Consider the following 25,044-nt stretch of genomic DNA (forward strand, 5'->3'; position numbering starts at 1 on the left):
CTAACAATAACCCTTGTCCTAACCCTTACCCTAACCCTTACCTTAGCCCTAACCCTAGCCCTAACCATAACCTTAGCAAGCAGTTGCTTATCAACAGATAGTTTGCAGATAGTATGACCATCTGTAGAGCATCTATAAATGGAAAATCCGGACTATCCAAATAAAGTGTGACCCACCATTCTGTTGTTGGGGTACGCCCACACCCTTCCAAAACAGATAATCTGCTTTTTAACAGACTTAATTTTAAAAATTGTAAGGAAAAGCATTTCACTGATATTGTAATGAATTATAGGTCATATTTCATAGAAATCTGAAATACGGGCCAGATACTTGAAGGGTTTGTTCTAGATGTGACAGTGAGTACTACATGTTTTACTCTTCTGGTTCTGTTGCATAAGTCCAGTCCTAGAATTCTGTCAGTGCTTAGGCATGTCCTGAAGAAAGTTCCTCACATATTTAAGTTTGTCAATAGATAACTTTACTTCTACAATAGATAACTGTACTTCAACAATAGATAACTTTACTTCTACGATAGATAACTGTACTTCTACAATAGATAACTGTATTTCTACTTCTACCATACTTTCTGCAAAGCTATGTCTATTTTGACATGACTTTTACTGTAACAGCATAAAGACAATTACCTTCTCCCTTTTTCTATGAATTCAATTAAACTAGATAAATATTCACTCACATATCAATTATTTCACATTCTCACATAGACTGTGGTATTACTAATAGGGCTAGGAGAAGAAACTACGTTACATAGGGCAACTCTTTGAATTGGAGTGTGACCAAAAACAACCAATTTTCTTTTAATTTCCCCTGTGAGAATAGAATGTTTGTCCAATGTTTGTCCAATGTTTGTTCTAATTTAGAGATTCTATGGTGGCCCCATCCATCTTTCCAACTATAACACTGTCTCTGCATTCCCTGGCAGCTTCATGACGGCCACATCTCATCAGTATGAGAGTGTCTCACTGGTCCTAAAGAGAGAGGAGTTCAACTTCGAATCAGAGGATGCATTATAAATTAAGGAAAAACTGAGCTCTTTCTGAATTACGTTTAATTTACTGTATGACTATTGTTAGCTATAAGTTGCACAGAATGAAACAAATTCCATAACACTACTAAATCACACATTTCTTCTTAGTGATGTTTCTTCTTTTGGTGATCTTACTGCCAGCCTTGGAATAGGATCTCTTTGAAGAAGCTTCTTCAGATGGTTTGTATATAGGCATTGGCTGTGTTCATTCCACCGTGTGTTTGGATAGCTATAATTTCTAGTAATAAATAATAATACCCATAATAATCATAATCATAATAATAATACATTTAATTTGTAGAGCAACAATATGCTGTGTTGGGTTGTGTGTTTGGAGTGTGAAGTCTCCACACTCCACCTCCCAGAAAACAAAACTGGGTTGGTTCCCTGAAGTGTTCCTGGAATAGACACACACGTTCCAAGTTCCAACCCTCCCAAGGATCCTCTCATTAGCACAAGCAGAACTAATGTTGACCATGGATACAGAAACATGGCTCAGCAGTCTGGACAACAATAAATGCTTGCATTCATCCATTCACAAACCTCAAACTCAAGGCAGAGTCCAGTAATATGTCCTCAAAGCTTTTTTTAAGCAAAAAGGGAACATACACTGATTATACAAAACATTAGGAACACCTTCCTAATATTGAGTTGCATCCCACCTGTTGCCCTCAGAACAGCTTCAATTCATCGGGGAATGGACTTTACAAGGTGTCGAAAGAATTTCACACGGATATTGGCCCATGTTGACTCCAGTGCTTCCCACAGTTATCAAGTTGGTTGGATTTTCTTTGGGTGGTGGAACATTCTTGATACACACTGAAACTGTTGAGCATGACAAACCCAGCAGAGTTGCAGTTCTTGACACAAGCCTGGCACCAACTATCGTACCCTGTTAAAAGGCACTTAAATATTTCGTCTTGCCCATTCACCCTCTTGAATGGCACACATACACAATCCATGTCTGAGTTGTCTAAAGGCTTAGAAATCCTTATTTAACCTGTCTCCTCCTCTTCATCTACACTGATTGAAGTGTATTTAACAAGTGACATCAGAGAGGGATCATAGCTTTCACCTGGATTCACCTGGTCAGTCCATGTCATGGAAAGAGCAGGTGTTCTTAATGTTTTGTGTACTCAGTGTATATTATTGATGAACACAAGATGTTCCACAGAAGAAACTGGACTGCACTTATTAACATCAATGTACTTAACGTGATCAGAACTAGGAGGAAAGTTCAGCATTAAGGAGAAGGAGGAAGAAGAGAAAAGGAAGATAATGAAAGAGAAAAGAGGAAATGATCGTAAGGCGCGCTTACGGTCAGAAGAGGACAAGGAGGCAACAGTAAGAAGTAGACGTGTCTCTCTGGGTCTGATGACTGCCAGATGACAGCACCAACAGTGTCAGCTGGTTTGAGAGAGAGAGAGAGAGAGAGAGAGAGAGAGAGAGAGAGAGNAGAGAGAGAGAGAGAGAGAGAGAGAGAGAGAGAGAGAGAGAGAGAGAGAGAGAGAGAGAGAGAGAGAGAGAGAGAGAGAGAGAGGGAGAGAGAGAGGGTGAGAAAGAGATAGAGGGAAAAAAAAAGGAAAAAAAAAAAAGAAAAGGGGAAAAAAAAAAAGAAAAAGGGGGAGGGGAAAAAGGAAAAAGAAAAAAAAGGGGGAGGAAAAAGGAAAAAGGAGAAGAAGGGAAAAGGAAAAAAGACAAAAATAAGAGAAAGAAAAAAAAAAAAAAATGAGAGAGGGGGAGGGGGAAGGAAGAAGAGAGAGAGAGAGAGAGAGAGAGAGAGAGAGAGAGAGAGAGAGAGAGAGAGAGAGAGGAGGGTACTATAGTGACACAGGATTTCAGAAAGGAGGAGAGTAGTTGCAGTGGTGGGATGGTCTGAGGTTTTTCCCAGTGGAGTGACTGGTCCTTGATCGTGGTCCTGGACCTGTGGCTCTGTCCAGTCTGTCCCTGGCTACTGGATGCCAGGTGGATTGCCAGGTCACCATGATGCCCTGGAAGATGGTCATTGTTGCACTATTCTACTGCAATATCAACACATGTGCCACTTATCGGCATAACAAAGGTAAGAATATCTTCACCCATATTAATGTGTTCAATTGGAAATGTTATACAGTTTACAGTATGTTTATATGCAATGATTATGTTTAATGTTGCTGTGTAATTGTAACCTGTGCATATGCCCTTTTAAAGGGTACGTTTTGCTGCAGTAGTTGTCCATAAATATAATTGATAGGAATGCACCTCATTCCCAGATGCTACATTAAACTCAACAGTAATTCTGCCAAATAATTCAAGGCATTACTGAGAATCAGCTCATTGTGGATTAGAATATGTATCCAGTGATGGAAAGATAATGTAATGCTCTTATTCCAGAGAAAGGACAGATTAACGACCATTCTGTTATGATAGTCACAAAGTCCAATATCATTCCTGGTATCAAATGTCAAGCTAAAGTCATTTTACATATGCTTCTCTCTTGGCCTCAGCATCGCCGTCTCAAATCCAGAAGACTAATACAGAATATAGACTTACCCTATCCCATCCCCATCACACAGAAAACTGCAATCAATAGTTAGCCTAGTCACACATTTAATTCTGTCCTCTGTGCTTTGTCTATCCAGCTGTAACCTCTGATTGAGCAAAGTCATTTCACAACAGTATGTGTTAACATTACCGATTAGTATGTACACAGATCCAGCAGCAGCATCCACCAGCACAGCTGTAACATGCTGCATACATCACAACAATGTGCAAGCTGTGTGGTGGGGAGTGTACTGGGGATATTTTGGTCTTTTGATTTTTTTCTGTGTTTATTTAGAATTAAAGGAGTGACATTGAAATCATTGTTTTCTCTCCAGCTGTTTCGATCCATCTGAAATTCAAGTGCCCTACAGATGGACCTTAATGATGCTGAGCAACTGTAGCAGTGCTGTACTTGGTTGGATAAATGATTTGACATCAGAAAAATTCAGATAATTTCTAAGAAATAGAATGGAGAACTCTTTTGTACTGTATATACACTTGGAAAAAAGGGTTCTAAAAGTGTTCTGCAGTTGTCCCCATAGGATAATCTATTTTGGTTCCAGGTAGAACCCTTTTTGGTTCAAGCTAGAACTCTTTTGGGTTCCATGTGGAACCCTCTGTGGAAAGGGTTCTACCTGGAACCAAAAGGTTTTTTAAAAGGGTTGACCTATCGGGACAGTATAAGAGCCCTTTTTGGTTCTAGATAGCATATTTTTGTTCTAATAGTGTACAGGTGTAGCTGCCAAGAACTCACATTTCTGGTCCTCCAGAACAGTTGGGTCCCATTTTCTAGCACAATTAAACTATGGTCCTTAACGACTTGTATGTTTAAAGTTCCATTTCGGTTTATGTGTCGGCTACTGGGCTCAATGTGTGTATGAACTATCCGCATCTGTTTCTGATATGAAAACAATGAAAGGGCTTCAAATATGAACTGCAGCAGGAAACTGATAGGCCCCTGAAGAATGAAAAACACACCACCAGAAAGTTTTCAAAGCTGTCTTGAATCTGGCTAAACTAGGTATTTTGTAGTTTTTGTTTTGGTTATTCTAGATATTGTTATGTGATGTGTTGTGGCAATTGGATCATACGGAAAAACATGTTCTTAGAATGAGAGGATTGAAGCTCAATCAGTACAATGACAGCTCAGGAGTACTGTCTTTCTAGCTTTTCTTGGATTATATTTGTTGATATTTGTTTCTCCTGGCTCTACTATTTTTGTATGGGTGGAGTGTCTAGAACATTGTTTGACATGCTCTGGTATATCTGATGAAATCATATCAACTTTGTGTTTGCTATTACACACATTCTGAAGTCATAGCAATCTCAATTACCTCAATGGAAAAGTAGTGATCAAATAGCATGAATTGTTTGATTTCATCATGGCATCAACAAATCTTATTAGCTGAATGTACTAAAATAAAGGCAAACAAAAACCTTATCTCCATGTAGAACATTTGACTATTTTGGGGTGTGAATAAAAATATATAGAAAGTTTTGCCCACGATGGACAACATATACAGTATGTGCTAGTACACTCTTAGAAAAGTCTCCGAAAGGGTTCTTCAGCTGTCCCAATAGGAGCAACCTTTTCAGTTCCAGGTAGAACCCTTTTCAGTTCCAGGTAGAAGTAGAACCCTTTTAGGTTCCATGTAGAAAGGGTTTGTTATGGAACCCAAAAGGGATCTACCTGCAACCAAAAAGGGTTCTTCAAAGGGTTCTCCTATGGGGAGAGCCGAAGAACCCTTTAAGGTTTGAGATAGCACCTTTTTTTTCTAAGAGTGTATGCTTGTATGCGGAACCCTTCGTTTGGCTAGGTGTCTACTGCATGGCTCCTGTCTCTATGGTCCTAGGACCCATCTCTGTTTCCAACTGGCAAGCGATAGCTTTGTTATGACGCACTCCTCTTCGCTTCCTGATGATTTTCTTCTAAACTTATCAGCCCTTCTTAAACAAGTACTATTTCAGGGCCTTCATTAGCTGGATTGACTGTAAACACCAAAGGAAGCACTGGAGAGAGTATTCCAAAGTTTCATTCCTGGTATGTGCACTCGGGAATGTGCTCATGTCCAATAATGGATTTCCTCATTAGAGTTTGTTTTTCAAAGAACATCTGAATAAGATTTGCTTGTCAATGCACACTGAGTGTACAAAACACTACGAATAATTTGTTAATATTCAAACCCTTTGCACGTTTACAGCACCTCTGTCTGACATTTGAATGGAGCTGCAGTGGATAGCTGCCAATTTACGGGCTTCTGACCAAGTCTGCTATTTATATTTTTCGTAGCTGTCTATTTACCACCACAAACTGATGCTGGCACTAAGACCACACTCAACGAGCTGTATAGGGCCATAAACAAACAAGAAACAGCGCTCCTAGTGGCCAGTGATTTTAATATATTTATATTTTTTGGTCATTTAGCAGACGTTCTTATCCAGAGCGACTTACAGGAACAATTAGGGTCCCTCTTGCCTTGCTCAAGGGCACATTGGCAGATTTTCACCTAGTTGGCTCGGAAATTCTAACCAGCAACCTTTCGGTTACTTGCCCAACGCTCCTAACTGCTAGGTTACCTAATGCAGGAAAACTGAAATTCGTTTTACCTCATTTCTACCAGCATGTCACCTGTGCTACTGGAGGAGACAAAACTCTAGATCACTTTTACTCCATACACAGAAACTCATACAAAGCTCTCCCTTGCCCTCCACTTGGCAAATCTGATCATCACTATATCCTCCTGATTCTTGCTTGCAAGCAAAAATTCTGAAGTACCAATGACAGCTCAATACGGAAGTGGTCCGATGAAGCGGATGCTAAGCTACTGGACTGTTTCACTAGCACAGACTGGAATATGTTCCAGGATTCATCCGATGGCATTGAGGAGTTTACCATATCAGTTACCTGCTTCATTAATAAGTGCATCAATGACATCATCCCCACAGTCACTGTATGTACATGTCGCAACCATAAGCCATAGATTACAGGCAACATCTGCACTGAGCTAAAGGCTAGAGCTGCTGCTTTCAAGGAGCGGGACACTAATCTAGACTCTTACAAGAAATCCCACTATGACCTCCGACAAGCCATCAAACAGGCAAAGCATCATTACAGGACTAAGATCTAATCGTACTACGCCGGCTTTAATGCTCGTCGGATGTGGCAGGACTTCTTAACTATCATGGATTACAAAGGGAAACCCAGCCACAAGCTTCCCAGTGACTTGAGCCCACCAGACGAGCTAAATGCCTTCTATGCTCACATCGAGGCAAGCAACACTGAACCATGCATGAGAGCAGCAGCTGTTCCGGACGACTGTGTGATCACACTCTCCGTAGCCAATGTGAGTAAGACCTTTAAACAGATTAACATTCACAAGGCCGCAGGGCCAGATGGATTACCAGAATGCATACTCTGAGCATGCGCTGACCAGCTGGCAAGTGTCTTCACTGACGCTCTCAATCCCTCTCTCTCTTTGTTCTCTATATTTTTTCCCCCTGTCATGTACAGTAACAATGCTTGTTCAGCATAACCGGTTTGTGTCTTTACAATATTTGTGGACTTGCGGAAATATGAATAGCTTTGATGTCATAGAACAGGGATCATCAACCAGATTCAGCCCCGGGCCAATTTTTTCTTGAACGGATGATCAGGGGGCCGGAACATAATTACAAATAATTTGTAGACTGCAAATTCACTGGAAGAAGCCCAAACAGATATAATATTTGACAAAAACATAATCATTTCAAACCCTGCTTGCTTTTGTATACGATCGCCACTCTCTATTATGCTGGGAATAAAAAATCACTTGGAGCTGATATCCTGGGTTTTTATAGTCTTTTATGTCCAACAATAAAAATCGAACAACAAAAAACCTAGGTGGGGGGAGTAAAACCACTCGCGGCCCAAATTTGGCCGGCGGACTGCCAGTTGAGAAACCCTGTCATAGAATGATTTACAATCCTGTATTTGGATTGAGATGAGAATCCAGATAGCAGATTTCAGTAAGTGGTGGTCCTTATTCCATGTGAAACCAACTCAAAAGATGAGTAGGTGAAATGTTCTTTGGGAAGTGTCCTGCTATGACCAGGTCACATGTTCTGGTTAGCACTCACTCTTAAAACCAGTGTCCAATGTTGCTCTGGTAAGTGAGCTCTGTCTATTTATGAAAAGCAGACTCATCTCTAAGTCAGTCCGTAAGTCAGTCTCTCCACCTCTCTCTCTCTCTCTCTCTCTCTCTCTCTCTCTCTCTCTCTCTCTCTCTACTCCTCTTCTCGTCTCTCTCTACTATCTCCTACTCTCTCTCTCCTACTCTACTCTCTCTCTGGTATCCCATGTGCCTCTCTGCTTTGAATTCTCTGCCTTTGAAGCAAGAAGTAATTTCTTACAGTCTGCTGATCAGAGACATTCGTAAGGTCATACATTTCAGGTTTCTCAAACTGAACCGTGTGGTGCTCTATGGTCCTCACATGTCTGTGAACATTATGGCTGTAAAGTCTACCCTGTTATATACAGTACCTGTCACAGCATGCAAGGTGTACTGTATGTTAGCCTTGTCTCGGGAATTCATCTTAATATGCAATACATCTGGTTCAAGCCACATGGTCCGCATCGCATGATGAAACCCTGGGCAAGAGTTAAAGAGAAAGTAGTAGGTTGGATAACAGTCTCTCTCTCTCTCTCCCTCCCTCTTTCAGTCCTTTACCCATCAACTGTTCGAGTGAAGAGAGGGATGGCATCAATGGTGAACCCCACTTTTCAGAACTCCATAGAGGATGTCAATTTACTATTTGAGGTGAGACATTTTCCTTGGATAACTACAGTAGCAAATATTGTAGGAATTCTTTGAGTTAGCAACCAAAAATATGAGTTTGTAATGAGTCTACTGTTTTTGGCTGTGCTGTGTAGATCCTGCTGGCTGGCCTGCAGTTTGGAGACGAGCACACTCTGTTCTCCGTGCAGGACGAGGAGTTGGCCTCCCTGCGGAAGACCAAAAAGCTGGAAGTCATCTGCGAGGACATCCTGCCCAAAACACTCTCTGATATCCGTCGCCTGACCTCTGACCTTTCCAATCACATGGGCCACCTGCGCCTGGAGGACTTTGAGCGCACTGTGCTGACCATGGTGTACACCGCCCAGCGGCTGGCCAACGCTACCACAAACCAGCAGAGAGACTTGTGGGCAGAGTCCTTTGTCAGTTTGTACAGAGCTATCAAGCTGGACCTGACAGCTGAGAACGACCTCACAGCTAAATGATATCGCAATGTTGGGGATTGATACTATACTGATACATATCACTGCCTTTATTTCCAGATCTCTATTGGAGAAGGAATTTCTCTCATTTTCTATTATTCATTATAGATACGATGTTTCAGCATGATTTTCTTGGCAACCCTTGAGGACTATCGTATCACATGGACTCAAAATTAAAGTTTCTGAGATATACTTTAATCCTCTTGCTGTTTTTTATATGCAGTGGGACAATACATTTCTTTGATTTATTTCTAACTTTTTTAAAGGTTTATTAGTAGTGTTACCCTGAACTAAATTGGAAATGCGGAGAAATCAGTATGCTTACATTCATTTTAAAAAATCTAGGTTTTTCTTTAAAAAGCACCAATTTTTGTAAAATTCGTATACAGTTCTTATACATTGTGTTATCATTAAATACAAGATCCACTGAAAATAAAAAAATATGAACAATGTACAACATTTCCAAGCTTTGAAAGAATATGTTTCACAGCAAAAATGTATTCACACCCCAAAAAGCCAAAAGATCCCTGCCAAAAGTTCATTTAGAAAATACAAAGCAAACCTATACAAGGGCCAGGATTCAATCCGATCAGCGGTAACCCTCGTTAGCCGACAAACGCAGAGCTTTCATAGATTTTTTGGGGGCCATTTATCTGCTTTACATGCTGACCATACCAGACGCGTCACGTGCGCGAGCGTTGCAAAATACACATACATGTTATTCAATCACTGCACCCACACTTCTCGCGCACGTCAGCGAGCATCTGCGTAGCCAGGCGCTAAAATATAACTTGGTTGTATTTGTGACGCTCAACGCACTGCAAGTCCTTCCTCTCCCATCTCCTCATTGGTTTTTAGGAGCATATACCCACGTTCCATCTTCTCATTGGTTTTTAGGAGCATATACCAACATGGGTGATTGAAAGATGAACTGAGATCCACACTCCAATCGGTGGTAATGCACCTTAAAGTTGGTTGCCAACCGACATATAAAGTCCAAATAATAATAAGAAGCCTGAAGGAAGGAGGAGCGATGACTAGAAACTCATTTGGTTTACCGTTTTATCTGTGGATTAATCGTCGGAGTAGAGGACTTGTGCATTTCAGGTAAAACAACAACCCAATGTTTATATCCCAGGACAAATTAGCTATCAAAAGCAAGCAAGCTAGCTAAATTGCCATAAATGTTTAATGCTTTTCGACTTGTCCCCAAATTAATATAATTGGTTCAGAGTTTGTTTGATATTTCAAACTGCGAGTCCTGATCGCGTCTGGTGTGGGCGGACAAAATCAACATGTGCGCGATACGGTGCACGCAGATGTTAGAGGTGTCAATATGTATAGCAGCTGCTGTTGTAGTCATTGTCATGAAACCACACCTGTCCTGATATCCTAGCCATGTTAAAAGTTCAGAATGAGAAAGTGTAGGCTTTATAGAAATAATGACACATTTAAAATCATTAAATCAAATCAAATCAAATGTATTTGTCACATACACATGGTTAGCCGATGTTAATGCGAGTGTAGCGAAATGCTTGTGCTTCTAGTTCCGTCAATGCAGTAATAACCAACGAGTAATCTAACCTAACAATTTCACAACAGCTACCTTATACACACATGTGTAAAGGGATGAAGGATATGTACATAAAGATATATGAATGAGTGATGGTACAGAACGGCATAGGCAAGATGCAGTAGATGGTATCGAGTACAGTATATACATATGAGATGAGTAATGTAGGGTATGTAAACATTATATTAAGTGGCATTGTTTAAAGTGGCTAGTGATACATTTTTGACATGTATGGCAGCAGCCACTCAATGTTAGTGGTGGCTGTTTAACAGTCTGATGGCCTTAAAGATAGAAGCTGTTTTTCAGTCTCTCAGTCCCTGCTTTGATGCACCTGTACTGACCTCGCCTTCTGGATGATAGCGGGGTGAAGAGGCAGTGGCTCAGGTGGTTGTTGTCCTTGATGATCTTTATGGCCTTCCTGTGACATCGGGTGGTGTAGGTGTCCTGGAGGGCAGGTAGTTTGCCCCCGGTGATGCGTTGTGCAGACCTCACTACCCTCTGGAGAGCCTTACGGTTGTGGGCGGAGCAGTTGCCGTACCAGGCGGTGATACAGCCCGACAGGATGCTCTCGATTGTGCATCTGCAAAAGTTTGTGAGTGCTTTTGGTGACAAGCCAAATTTCTTCAGCCTCCTGAGGTTGAAGAGGCGCTGCTGCGCCTTCTTCACCACGCTGTCTTTGTGGGTGGACCAATTCAGTTTGTCCGTGATGTGTACGCCGAGGAACTTAAAACATTCTACCCTCTCCACTACTGTCCCATCGATGTGGATAGGGGGATGCTCCCTCTGCTGTTTCCTGAAGGCCACGATCATCTCCTTTGTTTAGTTGACGTTGAGTGTGAGGATATTTTCCTGACACCACACTCCGAGGGCCCTCACCTCCTCCCTGTAGGCCGTCTCGTCGTTGTTGGTAATCAAGCCTACCACTGTAGTGTTGTCTGCAAACTTGATGATTGAGTTGGAGGCGTGCATGGCCACGCAGTCGTGGGTGAACAGGGAGTACAGGAGAGGGCTCAGAATGCACCCTTGTGGGGCCCCAGTGTTGAGGATCAGCGGGTTGGAGATGTTGTTACCTACCCTCACCCCCTGGGGGCGGCCCGTCAGGAAGTCCAGTACCCAGTTGCACAGGGCGGGGTCGAGACCCAGGGTCTCGAGCATGATGACGAGTTTGGAGGGTACTATGGTGTAAAATGCTGAGCTGTAGTCGATGAACAGCATTCTTACATAGGTATTCCTCTTGTCCAGATGGGTTAGGGCAGTGTGTAGTGTGGTTGCGATTGCGTCGTCTGTGGACCTATTGGGGCGTAAGCAAATTGGAGTGGGTCTAGGGTGTCAGGTTGGGTGGAAGTGATATGGTCCTTGACTAGTCTCTCAAAGCATGATGACGGAAGTGAGTGCTACGGTGCGGTAGTCGTTTAGCTCAGTTACCTTAGCTTTCTTGGGAACAGGAACAATGGTGGCCCTCTTGAAGCATGTGGGAACAGCGGACTGGGATAAGGATTGATTGAATATGTCCGTAAACACACCAGCCAGCTGGTCTGCGCATGCTCTGAGGATGCGGCTGGGGATGCCGTCTGGGCCTGCAGCCTTGCGAGGGTTAACACGTTTAAATGTTTTACTCACGTCAGCTGCAGTGAAGGAGAGTCCCCAGGTTTTGGTAGCGGGCCGTGTCAGTGGCACTGCATTGTCCTCAAAGCGAGCAAAGAAGTTGTTTAGTCTGTCTGGGAGCAAGACATCCTGGTCCGCGACGGGGCTGGTTTTCTTTTTGTAATCCGTGATTGACTGTAGACCCTGCCACATACCTCTTGTGTCTGAGCCGTTGAATTGCGACTCTACTTTGTCTCTATACTGACACTTAGCTTGTTTGATTGCCTTGCGGAGGGAATAGCTACACTGTTTGTATTCGGTCATGCTTCCGGTCACCTTGCCCTGGTTAAAAGCAGTGGTTCGCGCATTCAGTTTAGTGCGAATGCTGCCATCAATCCACAGTTTCTGGTTGGGGAATGTTTTAATAGTTGTTGTGGGTACGACATCGCCAATGCACTTGCTCATGAACTCGCTCACCGAATCAGCGTATTCGTCAATGTTGTTGTTTGACGCAATGCGGAACATATCCCAATCCACGTGATCAAATCAATCTTGAAGTGTGGAATCAGATTGGTCGGACCAGCGTTGAACAGACCTGAGAGCGGGAGCTTCCTGTTTTATTTTCTGTCTATAGGCTGGAAGCAACAAAATGGAGTCGTGGTCAGCATTTCCAAAAGGAGGGCGGGGGAGGGCCTTATATGCGTCGCGGAAGTTAGAATAACAATGATCCAGGGTTTTACCAGCCCTGGTAGCACAATCAATATGCTGATAGAATTTAGGCAGTCTTGTTTTCAGATTAGCCTTGTTAAAATCACCAGCTACAATGAATGCAGCCTCAGGATATGTGGTTTCCAGTTTACATAGAGTCAAATRAAGTTCGTTCAGGGCCATCGATGTGTCTGCTTGGGGGGGAATATATGCGGCTGTGATTATAATCGAAGAGAATTCTCTTGGTAGATAATGCGGTCGACATTTGATTGTGAGGAATTCTAAGTCAGGTGAACAGAAGGACTTGAGTTCCTGTATGTTGTTATGATCACACCACGTCTCGTTAATCATAAGGCATACCCCCCCCCCCCCCCCCCGCCCCTCTTCTTACCAGGAAGATGTTTGTTTCTATCGGCGCGATGCGTGAAGAAACCAGCTGGCTCTACCGACTCCGATAGCGTGTCTCGAGTGAGCCATGTTTCCATGAAGCAAAGAACGTTACAGTCTCTGATGTCTCTCTGGAATGCTACCCTTGCTCGGATTTCATCAACCTTGTTGTCAAGAGATTGGACATTGGCGAGTAGTATGCTTGGGAGCGGTGCACGATGTGCCCGTCTCCGGAGCCTGACCAGAAGACCGCTTCGTCTGTCCCTTTTACGGCGTTGTTGTATTGGTTCGCCGCCTGGGATCCGATCCATTGTCCCGGGATCCGCTTCGGGAAAGTTGTATTTCTGGTCGTAATGATGGTGAGTTGACGTTGCTCTTATATCCAGTAGTTCCTCCCGACTGTATGTAATAAAACCTAAGATTTCCTGGGGTACCAATGTAATAAATAACATGTAAAAAAACAAAATACTGCATAGTTTCCTAGGAACGCGAAGCGAGGCGGCCATCTCTGTCGGCGCCGGAAGTCAACATAATAGGGATAATAGGGATTTATATCAACCTAATTAAGATGTACATTACATCCCACATTCCAGTGTTTGAACTTGTAATGTGGCTGCATGGGATTTCTACTAATGCTACTGGGTGCATCCAATGGCATCCAATGGCAATGTGTGCGATAGGTAATGCCAGGAGCCGTTTGTGGATTATTTCAGCTCTAATGCAGTTACACCTCCGACACTGCCTAAACAAAAACAATGAAAAGCTATGCGTTTGTTGGCTAACGAGGGTTACTGCTAATCTGATTCTGGCCAAGAAGTGAGTAGAAAATGTCTGACTAAATAAGTATGGATTGCGTTCTTTTACAGTGTCTTAAGAGCAGGACAGGTGGTCCAAGTCACGAGAGCTGCCTTTGTTATTGTTGTTGTTGTTTTAGCCAGAATCTGGGCTTGCTCAGTGTTCATAGGGCCACTGATCTGATGATATGTGAGGGCTCTGGCTTCCCAGGTTGCTTGTTGGTCTCCAAAGAGTCCACCCCTGGCTTGTCCTGTGAGCTGGGTGCATTCAGAGGGAGGAACGGCACATATCGAACCCATGTGTAGGAGGAGAGGCAAGAGCTGATTCCAAATGGAAGGTTGTACACCTCGCTACTCTCCAAGGTGTTGCTGGAGTCGTCCAGGTGGATCTTGTTCCAGGCTAGGATGCCTCGCTCTCGCTTGGTTCCTGTGTGGCCCAAAGCAATGGCGTTAGAATGCTGCAACTCACCTATAACAGAGACTTGTGAATCTTAGGAAAGATGTATAATGTTTTTGAGGTCTGGGGAGGAGATGAACTAACACTGAATATGTCTACTCTTTACCTAATCATTACTCTATGTGAAACAGTTGGATAGATATTCCCCCTTATTCCTGGGTGGAAGCTTACCAGGAATGGTGTTGTCAAAGAAGAACCCAAAGAAGCCTCCAACAAACATGCTGGTTGTCAGAAGCACCTGCAGCAGTTGGTCCAGCTCGACCACACCTGACAAAGAGAATACAGTTCATCACACTGGGCCAATTCACATACTAGAGGAACCTTATATCTCCATGTTGATCTTCTGTTGAGCTTTTCCCCCAGCTTTTTTGTAAAGAAGTTTGAATGTTTTGTTTTACAGTGTTACATGCGTTATCTGCTCTGATACCTGTTGCTATGGCATCTGGGTTCTTGAATATCCAGTTTGGAATGACCAGTCCGGAAAACATGGAAAACCCAAAGATAAAGATGTTCCGGGAGGAGTTCATGTCTGCATACTGTCAAATGATAAGGAGAGAGGAGATGACAAATAAACAGAGCCAACCAGTCATTAGGGTTGCAAAACTTTCCCCAAATTCCCATATTTTCCATAAATCCTGGTTGGAGCATTCCCGGAGATCCTGCTTATTCCCTCCTGATACCAGACATATTTTAACTGGGATTTCTGGAAAACCTTAGAATTTTACCTGAATTTTGCAACCCTACTTGTCAGTAAAGACCTGAATGAAAAAGCCTTCATATGCAAAATGTCTTGTGGCCATTGTACAATAACAATGTGTAAATAAACCTAGGCAACTGTCCAAACTGGTTTGAGTCTCCACAGGAGTTTACCTGCAGATTTGAAACTCCAGCTGCAGATATGACCCCAAACATGACCAAGAACATTCCTCCAACCACAGGTGTGGGGATGGTGGTGAAAATGGCTCCAATTTTACCAAACAGTCCCATAATGATCAGCAAGACGCCACCAGCAATGATCACCATTCGACTGCCCACCTGCAAGAAAAGAGAACATTGTCTATTGAGACTGTTCACAGCTAATAGCTTTTATAAGTTCTATATTCCAAAAAAACATTGATTCAGCTCAGTTTAACATCTAAAAACAGATTCTATATTGAAAAATAGCCTCTAGCCCATCTCACCTTGGTGATCCCCAATGCTCCCACATTCTCACTGTAGGAGGTGGTTCCGTTGCCTGTGCCCCAGGCCCCAGCCAGCAGACAGCCAAGCCCCTCGATGCCAATGCCCCTGTTGATGGCATGCTTTGGGGGAGGAGGGGCCCCTGACAGCCTGGCACAGGCGTGGTAGTCCCCCACCGACTCTATCATGGAGGATATCACCCCAGCCAAGATCCCTACCACTCCCGCCAGGCTCACTGTTGGTAAGCCCCACTGACCTGAGTTTGGGTGGTTTGGGTGGTATAATACATTAGGGTCTTTTTAATAATGCACATATCAATAAACCATACATATTCATTACCCATATAGTACTAAAGGTTAGGGTTAGGGCTAGAATAGGTGATAAGCCCTGAGTTTTTCCTGACCATGTGACCTGACCATGAGACCAGACCAGGAAAAATGTATCCAAACATCTGATTATCAGGTTATGGAGTTGTTGCCTATGATTCCCCCTGAGCGGCTGTGCCTCCTACCTGGGTATGGGAATCTGAACCAGGGGGCTTGGACTATGACATCCCCCTTCAGGTCTGTGCGAGCCAGGTAGCCATATTGCTCTGGCTGTGAGGGCAGGACGTCAGAGATGGTGAAGATGTAGCAGATCAGCCATGACAGTGTGATGCCAAGGAGCACCTGAGGAAGACGTCACATACAGTACATGTAAATATGTTACACCAGTCATTATTAGGACCCGGAGTTTTTCCACACCACAGAAACTGACCATGGAAAACTCTGGGTCCTATATAAGGGCTTGAGAGAACAGTGAACAGCTTTGAGTCTTAATTTTCTAATGGACTTACTGGTAGAATCTGGAAGATGTAGATCTTGGAGGTGTGGAGTTTCTTGGTCTTGCTGTATGTGGGGAATGGTACAGGGATGTGTCGGAGGTACTGGGAGAACAGGATGATCAGAGCAGTCGTCCTGTAGGAAAGAGACTAACTCTGTTCACAAAGCAGAATGTGCCCTCTAGTTATGCACTTAGCATGGGTACCATCTTACAGTATGTAGCCATTGACATGCATGAATTCATAGCTTACGCCAAACCTGGTCTGGGACAGCTAGAGGGTGAACATGCTTTTGTTACAACCCTAAATCCAGCCGATTAATTGAATCTGGGAATATTTAATGCTGGGCAGGAACACAAACCTGCACACCTTATGGCTCTCCAGGTCAAGGATGGATGACTACAGGCTTGTGGGGGTTTTGAAGTAAAACCCATAAATCAGACTTAAATAACCATACTGAGAGGTACATACATAGTTGAGATGCCCCAGTGGTTCCCTGCATTCATTCCAGCTGAGTCGTATAGGGACAGGCCAATCAGAGAGATGGTGGGTGCGATGGTGAGGGGGCCAATGAAACGCATGAAGAGACCGATGAGGCCAGAGAAACCCACCAGGACCTGGAACAAGGAGCCCACCATGATAGAGCCCTGTAGCTGTAGAGGAATAAACCACATAAGCATATACACACAATCAATAATCACAATAAGATGGGAAATCCTATAGATGGGAATCCTGTAAATAATGTGTTGTCAAGGGTTATTAAGAAATGTTCAGACGTGGCTAAACATGCCCTCTATCTCTATAAAATACACTGAGTGTATAAAACATTAGGAAAACCTTCCTACTATTGAGTTGCAACGCCTTTTGCCCTCAGAACAGCCTCCATTCGTTGGGGCATGACTCTACAAGGTGACATCAATAAGTATTCACCTGGTCAGTCTATGTCATAGAAAGAGCAGGCGTTCCTAATGTTTTGTACACACTGTGTACTGTTTATGCCATTTAGCAGATGCTTTTATCCAAAACTTAAAGTCAGTACATACATTATACAATATGGATGGTTCCGGGAAGCAAACCCTGGCATTACAAGCGCCATGCTCCACCATCTGTCTCTCTCTCTCTCTCTCTCTCTCTCTCTCTCTCTCTCTCTCTCTCTCCTCTCTCTCTCTCTCTCTCTCACTCCATGTAATAATTGTGTCACTCACCGCTCGCATGCGGCTCTGCCACACCTCTACATACTCAGGAGAGGTTGCGTTGACCAGGGAAGCATTCTGGGTCCAGGCAGGGCATGTCCACTCTGGCATCGACAACATGGCCATGGAGGGAGCCAGCAAGGTGAAAGTACCACCCTGTAGAATGGGCAGTCTGAGGGGTAGAGAGAGAGATTAGGGAGAGAAAGAGAGAGGGGTAAGGGAGATAGAAAGCGCAAGAGAAAGAGGGGGAAGTATGATGTCTGAAATCACAATTGCGAAGATGTTCTGTCTAAAGTGTAGAGACTAGTACATAAGGAATTCATCCCCATAATCAATTTCACATTGAATTAGGATGAATTTAAATCCCTTTGCTTTGTAGTATCATCCGAAACAGACTTGTCTAGTACAGTAGTAGTCAGAGATGAGTATTGAGCTGAGATGCAGAGCACTACTGTAACATCATCCAAACAAAGGTTGCCTTTATGAATCAACCCCTCCTTTCCTTCCATAGAGAACAGTCTCAATCAACTCCCAGCCAAAGTGCCAGTCTTTAGCTAACCCGATCCAAAACACGCAACCTCCAGGTTCAAACAGCATGTCCTGACTCACACAGCACATTGTTTCTCTAGATCTAATTTTAGGCCTTGAAGGGCTGATTCAAATCTTGTGAGGACATTATGTAAAAACCATGTCTTTCCAATCAAGACTCCTACAGGTTAATGTAATCACTATCTGCTGTGTGTCTCCATCCTTTGATACATTAGGCCCCACTTTCAATTATACTACTGATGACAGATGGATCAGTAATGACAATGGACCCACTAAATACAGTGAAGTGATTGTTTGTCTGTGTAAATGTTGACTCCTATGGCATTACAATACAATTACCTACGTTTCTAACTGACATGTATAAATGTGTCACATCTCATATCCTGATCAGGGCTGTGCTGGAGTTTCACTCCCTACTAGCGAGTTCAACACGTCCATTGTTTTCCTCACAGCTGACCTCCAGGCTTTTGGAGATCTTTGCCTGCAGGAATGTGGACTTAATGTGAGCTAGTTTATCGACCTAATAAGATGGAAATTCCTACCTAATCCTGTTATAATGATATGATGCAGAACTCTGGGTCAGGTTATGGTTGGCCAGGTTGGACCTGGGCAGTTGGGCAGTGCCATACATGGCCTTACAGTACACCATAGACAGAACAACACCTTGCTTTTGGTACACCATAGATAGAACAACACCTTGCTTACAGTACACCATAGACAGAACAACACCTTGCTTACAGTACACCATAGACAGAACAACACCTTGCTTACAGTACACCATAGACAGAACAACACCTTGCTTACAGTACACCATAGACAGAACAACACCTTGCTTACAGTACACCATAGACAGAACAACACCTTGCTTACAGTACACCATAGACAGAACAAACACCTTGCTTTTGTACACCATAGATAGAACAAACACCTTGCTTTTGGTACACCATAGACAGAACAACACCTTGCTTACAGTACACATAGACAGAACAACACCTTGCTTACAGTACACCATAGACAACACCTTGCTTAAGATCACCATAGAATAGAACAAACACCTTGCTTACAGTACAACCATAGACAGAACCCAAACACCTTGACTACAGTACACCATAGACAGAACAAACACCTTGCTTACAGTACACCATAGACAGAACAACACCTTGCTTACAGTACACCATAGACAGAACAACAACTCTCGTTTTCCATTCTCAGTCAGAAAATAGATGTTTCTGAGAGAAATCTAGCACTTGCATACCATACTAAGACCTAGCTAGTGCACAATAATGGCACATGCTTTAATAACCTAAAGCCCCAGTGCCCACTGCATAATATCCTATTGTGTGAGGCTAATGCATCACACTGACCTGAAAAACATGCTCCAAAGGTCAACAGAGGCTTAGAAGGAAACTTAAGAACCCATAGTATACAGCCCAGTTCAGGGGTGTGAAACTCATTTTGCCCCGGGGGCTTCATTTGGTCTTCAACAAGGTCTGGAGGGCTGCACTACATTATTATGTTTTCCCTTGCCGTCAAAATTTGCAAAACAAATTTCTCTATCTATCCATTGTTTTGGGAATTTTCTATGCTCCCTGACTGTCTAGCGTTCATTTGGGTGATTATCAGCGAGCTGATAACATGTCTACACAGTTTGGATATGGTTTCATTGGTTTTAAAGTATATTGATTTCATGGAATTTATGGCACTTTGTTTTGATTCCAACATGACAAGACAACAAGGAGATGCCAAGCCTCGCCATCTACCTGTATGGTGTCTCCATATATCATGGGTAACTCCACCATCACAAGAGGTTATCTTTTAAAGGTCAATCTTCATTGACCATATAAAGTTTGGCCCCTTTGTTCTTTCTTCCCCTTGCGGTAGGCCCCCATCATGTCAACAGTCACTCTGTTGTTGCTGATGAATGATTGGCCCAAAGCCATATCCAACCAACCCCAGCTCCCCTCCTCACCTGATTCCAAAGGTGACCTGCAGCAGGGTGCACACGCCTGACACAAAGAAGATGGTGCTGATGAGGTGACCCTGGGTCAGGCTGTCATGCTGCAGACACAGACCCTGAGACAGGATCAGAGGGATGGCGATGATCCCTCCAAACGCTGTCAGGCAATGCTGAGGAGAGACAAGGGGGGATGAAGGGGAGAGAGGAAGAAGAGGAGATGCACTCATGAGGGTTAAACCCACCGAGGATACTGAAGCCAAGATGAGCAGCTGAAATAACAGGTACAGGTACAGTATTTGCCATCAGCCTCAACAAACATCCCACTGTTGGATATTTAAGATTGAGGTCCTCATGTGACTTGGTGGCTTTCTTTTTAATTTGAGCCCAAATTAATCCTGGGAAACAGGACTGTTCATCCAATTGATTACACTGCCTAATCAAATCAATGGAGCACTGAGGAGGCCCATCCTCTGCTGCACCCAGGCCAACCTCGACCAGTGAGCCTCCAATTATAAAAAGTAGGGCTTGGACCTACCTGGATGCCCAGAATGATGCAAAGGTACCAGGGTGGGATGTCTGTGACACAGTAAGCCAGTTTGTTCTTGTCATCCTCCTCAGAGAGGTCGGAGCCCTCTCCATCCTTCTCCAGATCACAGAAACGCCCATCAATCTACAGGACAGAGACCAGGGTCGCATTCATTGGGGCACAAATGGGTCTGACAGACATAATATCACTCATAACACAGGCATAATATCGCTCATAACATAGGCTTAAAACCTTTTAATGCAGTGAGCTAAATCAGGGTCACACAGAGTGATTCTTGGTAGTCTTAAATAAATCTACTTTGAAACTAAAGTATATACCTCACACACATGGTTATGGGCTTAAAATAAGAAGACACCTATACCATGTCAGATATTGAGTTGAAATGTATTTGATTTTGAGTTTGCATCCCAATATTACACTTTATTTACATTACAGAAGACTTAAATATAACAAAACTGTTTGACATAGAAACACTGAATTTTCGTCTGTTTAAAAAAAAGTATCTTTATTGATGATGGAATTATGAAAAATAGGAATAACATTTCACCCATGAGGCCAAAGAGGGCGCTTTTGGTCATTCACTGCAGGAAAGGGCTACTATCACCCATAGGGGTTTTAAATTATTTACTGAAAGTGTTTCGCTAAGACATTCTGGAAACCCGTGTCGCGTATAGTTGTATACCAAAGCCAGCCTATCAGTGCTTGCTGAATAGATTTACTCAGAGATGTGTGTAGACTGTTTGCTTACACTATGGAAGTTTAGTTGCTAATTGTTTATGTCAAATTTGACTTGAATGTTGACTGTATAGCGTACAGTATATGATATAAGATGAATACATTTCTTATCTCATTATACTACACAAATCCTTTATTTCAGGCAAACATTATATGATTTTGATCATGGGGTTGGGGAGGTGTGCCCCTTTCTGTACAATGTACATTTCTGGACAATATTTATGCAGAAAATAAAAGCCTTATTAGCTACTTATATACACACGTATAAACTACAAATTAGTGGCTAATATGTGTAGCTAAATACATTTTCAGGGCTATCATGGACTAAATCAATTTTATCAGAAATATATGTGTCAACAAATCAACAAATTCAACATTTCGCATAGAAACCCAGTATCCTTCAAGTTTTTTCTTGCCTCTTACTGTTTCCTGTAATTTTGCGGTCAATTATTTGCACCAGAGAACCATTATAAGTAAGTTATGCATGAGGGACTAATTGCGGGTCAGGTGATCGTACCGGCGGAACCATATAGAAAGTTAACAACACTTCTCAGCCTAATAAGAATGAGCAGCTTCATTCTGCTCAACCAAATCCATAATAGAGCACACATCCTATTTCAAGGTATACAAGTGACTGTTGGGTTGAAGTAGCATTCATATAAACAAGACCCATTCTAAGGAATTCAAGTCACTCAGTTCTTATCAATTCACTCAGACTTCTTGGAAATGATTAACTTACTATTGTAGCCCGTTATAGTATTACAAAACTACAATATGCAATCTGAAGAGTACCACATGTGTTATGATATGGTAATTAGTTAAGAGGAAGAAATCAATATATCACCAAGGCTGAAAATCACTTGGAATGTGTTTCTTTGTTTGAGTTTACACATTCATCTATGTGCAGAAAATGCATTACATGTGTTCCCTCAGAACTTGTACCTGTAATAGGTGGCGCTCGCAAATGTTTGTCTCCGATACTAAGAAACTATCATTGTTGAATATTGTGTAAACATATCTAAATGTTACAGTGTTTATGCTTTACAGACTGGAACTTTTAGGTTTACTATGAACATAATCTTTACTCAAAGTCACTGCAGCAAATGTCAACATAATCCTCCAGCACGGGAATAATTGTGTTTATACTTACAGCAAATGCGTAGTTTTCGAGACCATTGCTTTCCTTTTCTGGAGCCATGGCTCCAGTCTGGACTCAGCTAGGATGTTGGGTCCTCTGAGTTATGAGTGAATAATCTCAACAGGCGAACAAAGAGGAGAGAGAATACAGGAGAAGGAGAAAAAAAGAGAGATGAGGGGAGAGAGAGAGCAAAATAGGGGAAGGAGAGATGGAGAGAGTTAGAGAGAGTAAGTAAAGAGAGATTTGAACACGAGACTACTGCTGTTGCTGATTGTAACTGAAATAAGTCCCACCACCAGCCTCTCATGTGAACCCAATTACAACAGCAAGGCAAGCAGCTGATCAGAACCTCGCGACCGTAGAATAGAACCTTTCAGGGCACTAGCTCCACCTCTCTTTCTCGGTCTCTCTTTTATTGGCATGACAAAAAATGATTGTGTTGCTAAAGCACAATGTTGAACTAATAGAAACAATAACACATTTAGAGTCATTGGAATCCTAAACACTCTTTACTGTATAACACTGACATCAGTACCGTATACCAGAGAAAAATACTGTATGTGATTCAACCTCCTCCCCCTTCTCCCCCTTCTAATGAGCCAAACTATGACATATAACATCTCTCTCTCAATTCAATTTCAATTTAAGGGTGTTATTGGCATGGGAAACATATGTTTACATTGCCTAAGCAAGTGAAATAGAGAATAAAGAAAAGTGATATAGACAATAAAAAATTTACAGTAAACATTACACTTAAAAAAGTTGCTATTATGTATATATACAGTGTTGTAATGATGTGCAAATAGTTAAAGTACAAAAGGGAAAATAAATAAACATAAATATAGGTTGTATTTACAGTGGTGTTTGTTCTTCACTGGTTGCCCTTTTCTTGTGACAACAGGTCACAAATATTGCTGCTGTGATTGCACACTGTGGTATTTCACACAATAGATATGTGTCACGCCCTGGCCTTAGTATTCTTTGTTTTCTTAATTATTTTGGTTAGGTCAGGGTGTGACATGGGGAATGTATGTGGTTTTTGTAGTGTCTAGGGTGGTTGTAAGGTTTAGGGGGTTTATTAGAGTAGTTGGGTTTATGTTTAGTATAGTAGTCTAGCTGTGTCTATGGTTGAGTGTAGGTATCTWGGAAAGTCTATGGTTGCCTGAATTGGGTCTCAATTAGAGACAGCTGGTTATTGTTGTCTCTGATTGGGAGCCATATTTAAGGCAACCATAGGCTTTAGCTGGTTGTGGGGAATTGTCTATGTTGAACGTTTGTAGCATGCATGCATGCATGCATGCATGCATGCATGTATGTATGTATGTATGTATGTATGTATGTATGTATGTATGTATGTATGTATGTATGTATGTATGTATGTATGTATGTATGTATGTATGTATGTATGTATGTATGTATGTATGTATGTATTTATGGTTTTTAGTTTTTTGTCATGCATGCATGCATGCATGTATGCATGTATGTTATGTATGTATGTGTGTGTATGTGTGTATGTGTGTATGTGTGTGTATGTGTGTGTGTGTGTGTGTGTGTGTGTGTGTGTGTGTTGTGTGTGTGTGTGTGTGTGTGTGTGTGTGGTGTGTGTGTGTGTGTGTGTGTGTGTGTGTGTGTGTGTGTGTGTGTGCACTACGTTTATAGCTTCACGGTCGTTTGTTGTTTTTGTATAGTTTGTAATAGTGTTTCGTTTCATGTTCATCTTCGTAGAAAAAACAAAAGAAGATGGCTTATTTTCCACATGCTGCGTTTTGGTCCGTCTCTCCTCCACACGATCGTGACAGAATTCCCACCAACATCGGATCAAGCTCTGGACCGCGAAGTACCAGGAGAATATAACCGCCCCAAAGCTGAGCTGGAGGCAGCGAAAGCAGAGAGGCGGAGATATGAGGAGGCAGCAAGGAAACAAGGCTGGAAGCCCGTAAGTCAAACCCAAAAATGTCTTGGGGGGGGCTCTCGGGTAGTTTAGTTGGGTCAGTCGGGAGACGTGAGCCAACTCCTCCTGCTTACCGTAAGGAGCCGGTGAGGGCGGATTTGGAGGAGAGTGACGCAGAGACAGTAAAGGAGTTAATGGAGAAATTGGAGGAGAGAGTTATGAGGGATGTATTGGTTTTGTGGCATGAGGCACGGCATCCGTCCGATGAACGTGTTGGTGATTTAATGTCACCGGGAACAGCTCTCCATACTCGTCCTGAGGTGCGTGCTAGCCGTCTGGTTAAGACAGTGCCTACAGCACGCACAAAGCCTCCTGTGCGTCTCCAGAGTCCTGTGCGTCCTGTTACTGCTCCTCGCACTAGCCCTGTGGTGTGTGTTCCCAGCCCAGTACCACCAGTGCTGACACCACGCACCAGGCTTCCAGTGCTTATCCAGAGCCCTGTTCCTCCTCCACGCACTCTCCCTGTGGTGCTTGTCTCCAGCCCAGTGCCTCCAGTCCCGGCACCACGCACCAAGCCTCCTGTGCGTCTCCAGAGCCCTGTACGCACTGATCCTTCTCCCCGCACTCGTCCTGAGGTGCGTGCCCTCAGCCCGGTACCACCAGTTCTGGTACCACGCACCAGTCCTATAGTGCGCCTTGAGAACTCAGTG

The 25,044-nt window shown here is 43.0% G+C and overlaps 2 protein-coding genes across 2 annotated transcripts; one reads left to right on the forward strand and one right to left on the reverse strand.

Annotated features, from left to right (window-relative positions):
* Positions 1-2,882: 2,882 nt before the first annotated feature.
* On the forward strand, positions 2,883-9,531 carry LOC111962609 (protein FAM180A). Its single transcript, XM_023985821.2, has 3 exons — positions 2,883-3,107; positions 8,267-8,364; positions 8,478-9,531. The coding sequence occupies exons 1-3, from the start codon at positions 3,029-3,031 to the stop codon at positions 8,823-8,825; spliced, it is 525 nt and encodes a 174-aa protein (XP_023841589.1). The 5' UTR covers positions 2,883-3,028; the 3' UTR covers positions 8,826-9,531.
* Positions 9,532-13,057: 3,526 nt separating this feature from the next.
* Positions 13,058-22,813, reverse strand: LOC111961191 (solute carrier family 23 member 1-like). Its single transcript, XM_023983279.2, has 12 exons — positions 22,456-22,813; positions 20,559-20,693; positions 20,036-20,193; positions 17,530-17,689; positions 16,796-16,977; positions 16,340-16,460; positions 16,016-16,172; positions 15,507-15,760; positions 15,196-15,360; positions 14,753-14,861; positions 14,497-14,592; positions 13,058-14,295 (listed from the first exon to the last, which is right to left on the reverse strand). Exons 1-12 carry the CDS (start codon positions 22,501-22,503, stop codon positions 14,033-14,035), a joined length of 1,848 nt encoding a protein of 615 aa, XP_023839047.1. The 5' UTR covers positions 22,504-22,813; the 3' UTR covers positions 13,058-14,032.
* Positions 22,814-25,044: the final 2,231 nt, after the last annotated feature.

Source organism: Salvelinus sp. IW2-2015, linkage group LG4q.1:29 (genome assembly GCF_002910315.2).
Source record: "Salvelinus sp. IW2-2015 linkage group LG4q.1:29, ASM291031v2, whole genome shotgun sequence".
Taxonomy (NCBI): domain Eukaryota; kingdom Metazoa; phylum Chordata; class Actinopteri; order Salmoniformes; family Salmonidae; genus Salvelinus; species Salvelinus sp. IW2-2015.

Excerpts from the sequence above, each read along its gene's own strand:
- LOC111962609 (XM_023985821.2), top strand. The coding sequence starts at position 3,029 with ATGATGCCCTGGAAGATGGTCATTGTTGCACTATTCTACTGCAATATC. Across the intron at positions 3,108-8,266 it reads CACTTATCGGCATAACAAAG|TCCTTTACCCATCAACTGTT; the intron begins GTAAGAATATCT and ends TCCCTCTTTCAG. Across the intron at positions 8,365-8,477 it reads ATGTCAATTTACTATTTGAG|ATCCTGCTGGCTGGCCTGCA; the intron begins GTGAGACATTTT and ends TGTGCTGTGTAG.
- LOC111961191 (XM_023983279.2), bottom strand. The coding sequence starts at position 22,503 with ATGGCTCCAGAAAAGGAAAGCAATGGTCTCGAAAACTACGCATTTGCT. Across the intron at positions 20,694-22,455 it reads TCGAAAACTACGCATTTGCT|ATTGATGGGCGTTTCTGTGA; the intron begins GTAAGTATAAAC and ends TCTGTCCTGTAG. Across the intron at positions 16,978-17,529 it reads GGCAGAGCCGCATGCGAGCG|CTACAGGGCTCTATCATGGT; the intron begins GTGAGTGACACA and ends ATTCCTCTACAG.